This window comes from Gopherus flavomarginatus, chromosome 20, assembly GCF_025201925.1.
Source record: "Gopherus flavomarginatus isolate rGopFla2 chromosome 20, rGopFla2.mat.asm, whole genome shotgun sequence".
NCBI classification, from domain to species: Eukaryota; Metazoa; Chordata; order Testudines; family Testudinidae; genus Gopherus; species Gopherus flavomarginatus.
In genome coordinates, this window is record NC_066636.1 from 4117319 (window position 1) to 4129589 (window position 12271).

At 49.9% G+C, this 12271-nt stretch overlaps 1 protein-coding gene across 8 annotated transcripts in view; it reads left to right on the top strand.

Annotated features, from left to right (window-relative positions):
• Nucleotides 1-12271, top strand: part of LOC127037978 (tripartite motif-containing protein 15-like) — a 178145-nt gene that overhangs the window by 157220 nt on the left and 8654 nt on the right. For 5 of the 8 annotated variants that reach the window (XM_050930287.1, XM_050930290.1, XM_050930289.1 and 2 more), the window contains one exon: nt 623-7248. In XM_050930287.1, coding sequence (XP_050786244.1) covers nt 2717-3634 — 918 coding nt within the window. In that variant the 5' untranslated portion in view covers nt 623-2716 and the 3' untranslated portion in view covers nt 3635-7248. Of the gene's footprint in view, nt 1-622; nt 7249-12271 lie in introns of those variants that run through there. The other 3 variants (XR_007770540.1, XR_007770541.1, XM_050930292.1) reach the window with 2 other exon arrangements.

A 12271-nucleotide genomic window follows, 5' to 3' on the forward strand; every position in this document is an offset into this window, starting at 1 on the left:
GAGCATAAAGTTGCATTCACAGAATCATAGAATTTCAGGGTTGGAAGGGACCTCAGGAGGTATCTAGTCCAACCCCCTGCTCAAAGCAGGACCAACCCCAACTAAATCATCCCAGCCAGGGCTTTGTCAAGCTGGACTTTAAAAACCTCTAAGAATGGAGATTCCACCACCTCCCTAGGTAACCCATTCCAGTGCTTCACCACCCTCCTAGGGAAATAGTGTTTATAATATCCAAACCAGACCTTCCCCACTGCAACCTGAGACTATTGCTCCTTGTTCTGTCGTGCTAAACTCTTTGCAGAATCTGGGCCTAGGTTATGGCAACAGGCAAAAGGAGAAGGAGACATCCCGACTGGGGTCTGGAGGATGAGGGACCAGGAAATCTGTCTTCCACATAATATATCCTTGGGTGTTTTTGAGGCTTAATGGACATGTGATATGCCTGAATGAAAGAGAAAATAGAATGTTTCAGATTAGCTTTTATTAAAGATCTGGGAGTGTCTCTGCCTCTCCAGATTTTTCTCTCGTGTAATTAAAACATAGTTATGTCAATTAAGAATGGGGATGTCACTATGAATACAACAGCATGAAATCTCATCTCTTTTATCCTTTCCCGCACCAGACATGCTGCACTCTGAACTGGAGGTAAAAAGAGGGAAATTCCTGGGATCAGACAGACCAGGTGAGATTTCACGTGGAGATTATCTTTAAATGAAGATGAAAATCCCATGAAAACATTTTCATAAACTTTTAGCACAAGTTCCCAATGAAACCAACCCTGACCATGACACTCTCCCTAAAAATAAAAACACAAACATGAAATACTGAGGCGATCCCAAGCAATTGTCAAACAAACAATCCTGGCACCAGCCTTGGTGCTGAGTTCATGCCTGTGCTCTCTCAGCGTCCTTAACGCTGACCTTGCCGTTCCCAGGCACATCCACATGTCTTTGAAATATTCAGTTCAGAGGACTGCCACATTCCCCTCTTTTCCCCTGAGTGAGGGTCTCTCTCCAATTGCTCCTCACCAACATCCTGCCTTTCTTTTCAGCAGGGCTGGGCTGAGCTCACCCCTTTGACCTGCTCACTCCTCCCTCTGATGCTGGCACCTCTCTCGCTGGGGAAGGAGCTACCCCTCCCAAGGCCACCTCCTCTTCACCACTCTCTGGCCTTGAGAGGTTCTCTCTAATATCCCCTTCCCTTCACTTCTCCCAGCCTAGTGAGAAGAGCTGCCAGGATGGGCTCAGGGTGTGCTTCCCCCTGGGGTTTATATCTGTCGCCTCCCTCCTCTTATTCCCCTCACTGCAACTTCAGGTTTTGACCTTCCTCTAATCCTGAGAGAGGATCAGCCCCAGCAGGAAGATGCAGCCAGGAAACGGGGAGAGAAGCAGTTTCTGAAACCATCACAGCAGCTCCAACAGCCAGGGGGAGGAACTGCTTGGGCATCTCTGCTTGGCCTCATGCAATCAGCTGCCAAGTATCAAACCTGTGTTGCATCAGAGAAAATGAAGACTTTCTGGATAGAAGCCAGCGTTTGGTACGGCAGGTGCAGCATGCTGAAGAATCGGAGAGGGCAGTGTAGAATGGGAAAGAAAGTTGGCAGCAGGTGACCTCCAGGAGGAGAACCCAATGCACCCCCAATTCAGATAGAGGTAAGAAGCCATTTTCAGGCTCTCTACATGGGTACTATGGCAGAGAATGACTTGGAAGAGTTATTGGAGGGAAGGAGACCCCATCGACCAGAAAGCATGGGATGCATTGTGCTAGGGATGGGGGTTCCACAACCACCAATCCCAAGAGGAGGAGATGGGTGGTGGTGGTCGGGGACTCCCTCCTAAGGGGGACGGAGTCATCCATCTGCCATCCAGACCGGGAGACTCGAGAAGTGTGCTGCTTGCCTGGAGCTAGAATTCAGGATGTGATGGAATGTCTGCCGAAACTGAACAAGCCCTTGGACTGCTACCCCTTCCTACTTCTCCATGTGGACACCAATGATACAGCCAAGAATGACCTTGATCAGGTCACTGCACACTACATGGCTCTGGGAAGAAGGATAAAGGAGTTTGAGGTGCAAGTCGTGTTCTCGTCCATCGGTCCTGGAGAAGGAAAAGGCCCAGGTAGGGACCATCGAATTGTGGAGGTAAATGCATGGTTACGCAGGTGGAATTGGAGAGAGGGCTTTGGATTCTTCGACCATGGGATGTCGTTCCAGGAAGGATTGGTAGGAAGAGATGGGATCCACCTAACGAAGAGAGAGAAGAACATCTTCATAGGTAGACTCTCTCCAATTTTTCCACATCCTCCTTGTAGTGTGGGGCTCAAAACTGGACACAGTACTCCAGATGAGGCCTCACCAATGTCGAATAGAGGGGAATGATCACTTCCCTCGATCTGCTGGCAATGCCCCTACTTATACAGCCCAATATGTCATTAGCCTTCTTGGCAGCAAGGGCACACTGCTGACTCATATCCAGCTTCTCGTCCACTGTAACCCCTAGGTCTGTTTCTGCAGAACTGCTACTTAGCCATTCGGTTCCCAGCCTGTAGCAGTGCATGGGATTCTTCCATCCTAAGTGCAGGACTCTGCACTTGTCCTTGTTGACCTCATCAGATTTCTTTTGGCCTAATCCTCTAATTTGTCTAGGTCCCTCTGTATCCTATTCCTATCCTCCTGCTTAGCTACCTCTCCTTCCCGGAAGTGGGATACTGGGAGCAAATGCAAGGAGGGTGCAACAGGGGAGGCTTCCTGATTCGTACTGTTAAAGTAGGGCAATTGGCTAGTTATCTTAGGTGCATGTACACGAACGCAAGAAGCCTGGGAAACAAGCAGGAAGAATTGGAAGTCCTGGCAGAGTCAAGGAACTACGATGTGATTGGAATAACAGAAACTTGGTGGGGCAGTTTGCATGACTTAAGCACTGTCATGGATGGGTATAAACTGTTCAGGAAGGACAGGCAGGGAAGAAAAGGTACAGGAGTTGCACTGTGTGTAAAAGAGCAATATGATTGCTCAGAGCTCCAGGATGAAACTGGAGAAAAACCTCTTGAGAGTTTTGGGGTTAAGTTTAGAGGCGAGAGCAAGGGTGATGTCGTGGCAGGAGTGTGCTATAGACCACCAGACCAGGAGGATGAGGTAGATGAGGAAAGAGAAGTTTCCAGATCACAGTCCTTAGTTCTCATGGAGGACTTCAATCACCCTGACATCTGCTGGGAGAGCAATACAGCAGTGCACAGACAATCCAGGAAGTTTTTGGAGTGTGTTAGGGACAACTTCCTGATGGAAGTGCTGGAGGAACCAACCAGGGGCCATGCTCCTCTTGACCTGCTGCTTACAAACAAGGGAGAATTTGTAGGGGAAGTAGAAGCAGGTGGCAGCCTAGGAGGAAGTGACCATGAGATAGTCGAGCTCAGGATCCTGACAAAAGGAAGAATGGAGAGTAGCAAAATATGTACCCTGGACTTCAGAAAAGCAGACTTTGACTCCCTCAGGGAACTGATGGGCAGGATCCCCTGGGAAGCTAACATGAGGGGGAAAGGAGTCCAGGAGAGCTGGCTGTATTTTAAAGAAGCCTTATTGAGGGCGCAGGAACAAACCATCCCAATGTGCAAACAGAATAGCAAATATGGCAAGTGACCATCTTGGCTTAACAGTGAACTCTTCTGCGATCTTAAACACAAAAAGGAAGCTTATAAGTGGAAACTTGGACAAATGACTAGGTAGGAGTATAAAATATTGCTTGAGCATGCAGGGGTGTAATCAGGAAGGCCAAATATTAGGAAACACTATTTCACTGAGAGGGTGGTGAAGCACTGGAATGGGTTACCTAGGGAGGAGGTGGAGTCTCCAGCCTTAGAGGTTTTTAAGGTCAGGCTTGATGAAGCCCTGGCTGGGATGATTTAGCTGGGGTTAGTCCTGCTTCAAGCAGGGGGTTGGACTAGGTGACCTCCTGACGTCTCTTCCAACCCTAATCTTCTATGATTCACTCAGGCCAGAGAGGCAGCTCCCCAGGATGGCGTTACAACTCAGAGATCATGCACCCTAATCTCTTCGACCCTTTTCCCCTCCAGACTCTTTGCCATCGGAGCTAGGGCAGGGAAGGGGGGATCTCTGGTTGCTCAGCCAATGGGTAAGCTCTGGTGGAGACTTTCCTTCGATTAACTGAAAATCCCATGAAAACAACTCTCCCACACACCAATAACCAGACTCACTCTCATTGGCCAGCACCCGAATCTCCTTAATTGTGACCTGGTCATTTGTACTGACATTGGCGTATCTGTCTAACATTACATTCAGGGAGATCAGTAGAGAGATCTCTCTCTTCATGGCTGTCACGTCCTTCCCCTTTCCACCTGGGGGAGAGACTCTCCCCAAGGCTCTTCTCCAGCATCCCACCTTTCCTTTGGGCAGGACTTGGCTCTCTCATTGAAGCTGCTTTGTGGATTGGAAAGATGCTGTTTGTCTAATGCTACCAGTTCCAGTCCTCTCTTCTCTCTGGGCAGGGAAAGGGGCTGCCCCATCTAATGCCACTTCCTGCTCACTGGCCTTGATTCATTGGCTCCCTTCCCAGTCCTGCATGTTCATCTTTGCTCCCTGGCCTGGGAGTGGAGGATGCATTTACGGGAGGGAGCTTCCCTCTGGGATTCCAAGTTGGTACCTGCCTCCTCTGACCCCCCTAATTAAAAGCTGCAGCCTCTAAAATGGAAGAAGAAGGTGCAGACGTGGTTTCCATTATACGACTGAGGAATGCCAGTGACATCTCTGTTCAGTCTCAGGTCCCCAGGACAGAAGCACCTTCCAGGGATCCTGGAATGTCCCAGTCAGAGTGGGTCTGCTGGGGACCATCAGACATGGTCCCAGACTCCTCTAAGGCTGAGCTCTGCTTCTAATGCTCTGATTCTTTCTCTCTCTCTCTCTCCCTCGTGAATGTGACTCTGGATCCAGACACGGCTCATCCCGAACTCGTTCTGTCTGAGGATTGGAAAAGTGTGAGATGGGGAGACACATGGCAGGATCTGCCCGACAATCCTGAGAGATTTGACTCTGATCCCTGTGTGCTGGGCTAGGAGGGATTCACCTCAGGGAGACACTCCTGGGAGGTGGAGGTGGGGGATGGATTATTCTGGGCTGTGGGGGTGGCCAGAGAGTCTGTGAAGAGGAAGGAAGGGGTCAGTTATAACCCTGAGGGAGGGAGCTGGGCAGTGGAGCAGAGCTGGTGGGGTCAGTACCAGGCTCTCACCTCCCCTGGGACCCCCCTGCCCCTGAGCTGCGGCCCCAGGAGGATCCGGGTTTCACTGGACTATGAATGAGGGCAGGTGACATTTTTTGATGCTAATAACGAGACCCCGATCTTTACTTTCCCACCAGCATCTTTCAATGGGGAGAGAATCCGCCCCTGGCTCTCAGTGGGGTTGGAAACCCAGTTCAGACTGTGCCCCTGAGACACATGGGGAATATTCCACTGAATATTGAAATCAGCCTCTCTAGCCTCACACATGATGCTGGAGGACACTAGTCTTCTTGCAGGCTCCTGGGGTCTCAGGTCTGGACTGTCAAACTACAGCCATCAGGGAGCGATTGAGGCAGAGAAATCAATCTCATTGCCCCATGGATTGTACTGCCTGTTTGTCACTGGCCTCTATGGTTCTGGGGACCCTGGGTCAGACTGTGTCACTGAGATATCAGGGGAGTAGCCCTCTGAGAATTTAAAACAAAAGTGGGGGCTTCTCTAGCCACCATCATCCCAGCATCTGGGGGACTCTCAACTATCTAGCTCCCTGACTCATCTTTATGAGCCTGGAGGAGTCCTGTCTACCCAACCCCCGATACCTCATCTCTGGGACACCTGGGAACTCTTCCCCTCCCTCCCTGCAGCCCCAGGGATGGGAAGAGGTAGGGGTGAAGAACCCCTGGATCAGCAGGAGGAGCAAATGGGCCCTGAGGGGCAGATGTGGGGGCAGTGGGGGCAGAACTGATGGAGAGACAGGAGGCTGAAGTGATGGGCCTGGGGAAAGAATTAATAGCTTGGCAGGGGACAGGAAGCTGTCAGGAAGCTGGAGGTGGCAGGGACACAGAGTTAATTAATTAATTAGGGTTTGAGTCTTGGGGACAAGATGGAGGCACCGCACCAGCAGGGAGCCTGGGAGAAGGAGACCCAGTGACTGAAGCATGTGACTTCCATGCCCTCAAGGAAAGGGACGCTAGGGTGGGAAAGAGTTTGGGGTTTTCTGAAAGAGAAAAGAAAAATAAAGTGAATAAACAAAGACGCGCCGGGAGGGTGGAGGGAGGCTAAAGTGAAGAGTGAAAGCAAAGCAATCGTGAGACTGGGAAAGCTCAGGGGGCAACAAGAGGTGAGAAGATAAACTCAGGGCAGAGAACTGGCAACGTGAGCTGGAGAGATCTGTGATCAGGAACAGAGGAGACTGAGGGGAACACAGGGAAATAAACAGGGATGGAAAACGAGGGCCAGAGAAAATGGTGTGTAAAACCAAATCAAATGAAAGAAAAGGGGGAAGAAAAGAGAATGCGAGAGGGGAGAGGGAGTTTTTTAAAATGTTACTGATGTTATGGAAATTCTCTCTCAGCTCCTTTTCAGCCTGACTTTTACGTATTGCAAATGAAGCATATTTATTCCTTGTTTATTTCCTTTTAATTTCCTTGCTGTCATTTTTGAAGGCAGTCATGGGTTTCCCCCTGGCCTTTTCCTTAATTGGTTGTATTCACTCCCTCTAGCCTCACACACCCCAGTCACTCTGACCCTGGAGGACTATTGTCATCCTGCAGACTGTCTACTGTGCCGTCTCTGTGACCTTAAATGCTACAATCTTTGTACTGTCAAACCAGAGAGAACAGGGCGTGATTGAGATAGAAAAGGCAATTTCCTTGCCTTACGGCTTGTGTAGTCTGTTTTTCACTCCCCTCTATGATCAAGAAGGACTCTGGCAGCCTCTAGGGTCAGACCCTGATAGATAGGGACCCAGGCATGGTGGAATGAAGGCGAAGGGAACAGGAAATGACAGACATAGAAGAGAGTGACCGGGAGCTTAATAATACAGTTGAAAGCAACAGTGTCATTCATGTAACGCAGTAGTTCATCACACGTGGAGCCATTTAAAAGTCTTTACAAATGACACGTTGCACAAACTGGGTCCCTGGTTCCTTTTCTGATTATTAAATAATCAGGCCTAGGTAGACGATGTCCTCACATTTATAGTAAACAAACAATTTTCAATAAATGTAAAGTTATTTTCTGCTTGGTGTTCTTCTCGTTTTGACGTGCTGTTATTGTCTTGTTGAGACCTGCTTGGGTAGAACCAGGGCATTCGATTCCTCACTGACCAAAACACTTCTAGGAAAAAGCCTGAACGTTTATACGATGGGAGTGTGGGCATTACTAGGCGATGTATTTCTTCTACTCACTAGGGCTTGTGCTGTCCTTAAAGAAAAGCTTTGCTAAGGTTTTGGCCACACAACACTGTTGGGTCTAAACTTTTGGTGAACTTTGGGGAGCCAAAACACACCCAGACTGGCCGTCTCTGCATAATCCTTTCTGAACCCTTTATCGAACAAAGCACTGACCTGCAAACTACTCATGACACCCCCTTTATTAAGTAGCCATTAGCCTTTATCTCTATGCATTTACTTGTTAAACTTGCTTTTCCTGTAAAATATTGATTGATTATGCATGACCATTATCTTTTGTTAATCACTTTGTTTACTTCTGTGTATAAATATTGATGCTCACCCCTAATAAAGGGGCCACACTTAATCTAAAGCTTTGAGAGCTAAGGATAGTGTGAGCCCGTTGATCAACGCATTGGTGTCTGGTCTCTGACAGAATTGTGTGCCCCATACCAACTCCGCACGAACTCGGGTGCTGGAGAGGTGAGTGAGGACTTGCTTTATTACCTAACAATTTGGGGGCTCGTCCGGGATTCCTTCTGGTGCGGTACCTCTGTCCAGTGGTCAGACCACTCATATATGAATTGGCAAGGCGCCACAGGAGATTTCTCCCAGCCAATTCAATATTGAGGGGTCGTGTACTGGACAGCAGGGTAAACGCCAGTTGGAGGGCTCCTGTCAGACACCATGGGTCAAGGGACTAGCGTGCCTCTTGAGAGTCCGTTGGGGATTGTAAATAAGTTATGGAACGAAGGGAAACTCCCAGTACAGACAGGAATGTCTAGGAAGAAGTTGTACACACTATGTGTAAGGAATTGGACTGGGTATACCGCGGTATTGGCCGACCCGGAGATGAGGTGGCCTTCGTATGGCTCTTTCGAACAGGCTGCCTTAAGAGGAGTAAAGAGCCAGATCGAAAAAGACCATCCGGGACAGTTATGTTACTGGTTTTGTTGGGACACAGCAGCAGAGCTGTGGAAATCTTTAAAAATTATGACAGTCAGGTACTCTCCCGAGAGTGAACCCCCTCCAGGTTATTTCGATGAAGGGTGTAGACCACGGCGTGTTTTGACTCGTCAGCTGGTCCCCTCTGCACCTGCCCCTATTCCTCCGCAGGGGAACTCTCTCCTTGTAGCAGAGGGGAATCTGCAGGATACCAGATTGGAATTTCTGCAGAAGGATGAGGAGGAAATGGAGGGGCAAACCTCGGGAGGAGTGGTTACTAGGCTAATGTCCAAGCAGGTACGGCAGGGTGCATGCCCCCCCCCTGAGGATAGCCCAGAGGATGTCCCCGTCAAATCTCTTGCGAGTAATAAAAGTATAGTTAGAGAGATGCCTTTACAGGTGCACGATCAACCTTATATGGGCAATGATGGATGGTTACAACATGCTAATATTGTGGAATATAAAGGATGGCTAGAATGGGACTTGAAAGAGTGGGGACAGTTGTCAGGGTCTTTTGGGGAAAATCCCCGAAAGATCATAGAACTTCTAGAAAGATTGTTTTTAAGTTATAATCCTACTTATACGGATGTGGATCAGTTGTTAAGTAGAGTTTTGACCGGAGAGGAACGTAGTAGATTGTGGATGGCAGAAAGGACATGGGGAGATAGCAATGCAGCTAATCATACTTGGATGGATAGGCGGGATCTGGCCGCTGGCTGGAATCCCCTAGACTGGACTCAGCCAAGGCTGACTCAGCTGCGAACAGATCGAGAGCGATTGTTAGAGAGACTCAAGGAAATGGCTCGCCGCTCGCCTAATCAGGCTAAGTTCATGCAGATTCGGCAGGAATCTGATGAGCCGCCCAGAAAGTTCTGGTCGAGGCTATTGGAGGGGGCCCGAATGTTCACTCAGATGGATCCTGAGAGAGAAGCAGACCACCCTACTCTTATTTCATTTTTTGTGAATCAGTCGGTGCCCCCTGTAAGGGATTACTTCTTAAAGTTTCGCCCTGGTTGGGGAGGTGAGTCAGTCACTTCAGTGTTGGACGTAGCTGATTTTGCCTGGGAGAAAGAAAGGGAAAGTAGTAAAAAGAAAGAGAAAAAGGAAGAATATAAGCTGATGGCTTTAGCTTTTCACGGCGGTGTTCGAGGCAAAGGCCGTGGCCGTGGCAGGGGATTCCAGGGTGCTCGGGGAAGAGGGTCCTGGCGACCCCAGCCATCAGGAAATTGTTTTCAGTGCGGACAGCCCGGTCACTTTAAACGTGAATGCCCCTGGGGACGCCCAGAGGGTCTGGTTGCATCCGCAGATGCTTACACAAGTGAGGAATACACCCCTGCACCACCAGCTCAGCCCATTCCCCAGGCCTGGATCAACTACGGGAAACAGCAGCAGCCGCAGCAAACTCAGCCTCCTCAATGACGGTACCCCGGGGGCGAAGGCAAACAATGTGATGGTCTTATTTCCTTAATGTCTTTAGCCGGCTCCTTTCTCACTTTCTCCCCTCCCAGCAAAGAGCCTCGTTTAACCCTTTCAGTCCAGGGACTGCCTGTCTCTTTCCTCATTGATACTGGGGCTACTTTCTCTCTTTTAAATCATGCCCCCTCTCCCTGGCTATCCTCTGAGGTTAAAACTGCGACTGGGGTGGAGGGCAACCCACAGTCTCTGGAACTCACTTTGCCTTTGAATGTTGTTTATGCTGATAAATGTTTTCCTCACCGTTTTCTTTTTTCCCCAGCTTGTCCGATCCCTTTGATGGGCCGGGATTTACTCTGTAAGCTTGAGGCTACTTTAACCTGCACTCCTGAAGGGGTAGGATTATTGATGACAGTGTTAGGAGATTCGGCCCCTACTCAGGGTAATTGGGAAACACCCCCCTCTCTCTCCCCTGACCTCACTGACTTGCCTTCAACCCTCTGGGGAATTTCTGACACTGATGTTGGCCTGCTCCTTTCGGCAGAGCCCGTAAGGATTCAGGTGAAGCCTTCCTTAACCCCCCCGTCAGTCCCTCAATACCCCCTGTCGCTGGAAGCCCGGGAGGGCATCCGCCCCATTATCGAGGGATTCATTGCACAAAAGCTAGTCCGCCCTCAGCGCACTCCCTGTAACACCCCTATACTGCCTGTCAAAAAGCCTCCTAAAAAGGACGGAGACCCTGTTCGTTGGCGCTTTGTACAGGATCTACGAGTTGTTAATCAGTATGTGGTCCCTCTTCATGCAGTAGTTCCTGACCCAGCTACTATCATCAGCCAAATCCCCTGGGATGCTGAGTGGTTCACTGTTATTGACTTAAAATCAGCTTTTTTCAGCATTCCTGTGCACCCAGACTCTCAGTATCTCTTTGGTTTCACCTGGGAGGGACAAAGTTATGTCTGGCAACGACTTCCTCAAGGCTACAGAGACAGCCCCACGATTTTCAGCCAGTGCCTCCGCCACGACTTGGAAGGTTTCACCAGTCCGCAGGGATCCACACTGGTCCTATACGTAGATGACATCCTATTAGGTAATCGCGAAGAAGCTGCCCTCCGCATCGATGGTAAGGCACTTTTATTATACCTACACACCAGAGGCCACAAGGTAGACCCTAAAAAGATTCAGTGGGTCTCACAGAAGGTCCGATATCTGGGCTTCATGTTAACCCCAGAGGGAAGACAGATGGACCCAGCCCGCATAAAGACTATTCAAAACTGCCCTCTACCGAACACCAAGAAACAACTTCGAGGTTTCTTAGGATTAATTGGCTTCTGTCGCCCCTGGTTGCCGTCCTGCGGGGAGTTAAGCAAACCGCTCCACCGACTCACTGCTAACCTTGCTCCTGACCCTTTGCAGTGGTCCCCGGACACTATTCAAGCCTTTCAGTTACTGAAGGACAGTGTGGCCTCCTCCATGTCTCTCCGCCCCCCCCAATTACAGCAAACCCTTTCACCTTTTTGTCCACGAGAGGGGCGGAATTGCTAGTGGTGTCCTTACCCAGCTGAGCGGGCCCCACCATTTCCCGCTTGCTTTTTACTCTCAGCAAATCGACCCTGTCGCTCAGGGAACCCCATCCTGCACCCGGACTCTGGCAGCAGCTGCCCTGCTGATCACAAAGGCAAAGAGCCTAACCCTGGGTCATTTTACCACGGTTTGGACCTCTCATGCCTTGTCAGCCCTTCTGCGTAGGGGCACAACCCAAGTCTTTTCGGCCCATCGTCAGCAACAGCTAGAGGCCGAACTCTTAGAAGACACTAACCTAATTTTTGAAAGGTGTGGACCCCTTAATCCAGCTACCTTGCTTCCTGACCTGCCAGTCCTCCAGGATCAGCACGACTGTGTGGAAGTAGTTTACAGCATCTTACAGATAAGAGACAACCTGTTTGACGTGCCACTGGACAACCCCGATTGCATCCTCTTCTCGGACGGAAGCTCCTTCTATGTTGATGGCAAGCGTTTCACTGGTTATGCTGTCACCTCTGAATGGGACATTCAAGAGGCCGCCTCACTGCCAGGCAACTGGGGAGCCCAAGCCGCTGAACTCTATGCCCTGGCCCGAGCTTGCCAGTTGGCCGCTGGTAAGACCGTTACCATTTTTACTGATAGCAAATATGCTTTTGGAGTTGTGCATTGTCATATCCACCTCTGGAAGTTTCGAGGTTTCCAGACAGCTGCCGGTAAACCCATTCAGCACCTCCCCCTCATCCACAAGCTTTTGGACGCCCTCCAAAAACCCTCTGTCCTGGCTGTAGTTCACTGCCGGGCCCATACTAAAGATAGTAGCCCCGTTACCCGTGGAAATGCCCTGGCTGACGCCTCCGCTAAGAAGGCTGCCACCTTACCTTTAGCCATGCCCACATTGGCTATTGCAACCTCCTCCTTTACTCCACCGCACCCCGTACCAGTACCCGCTGCTGAACTACAATCGTGGGAAAGCCTCGGGGCCACTCTGGTCAA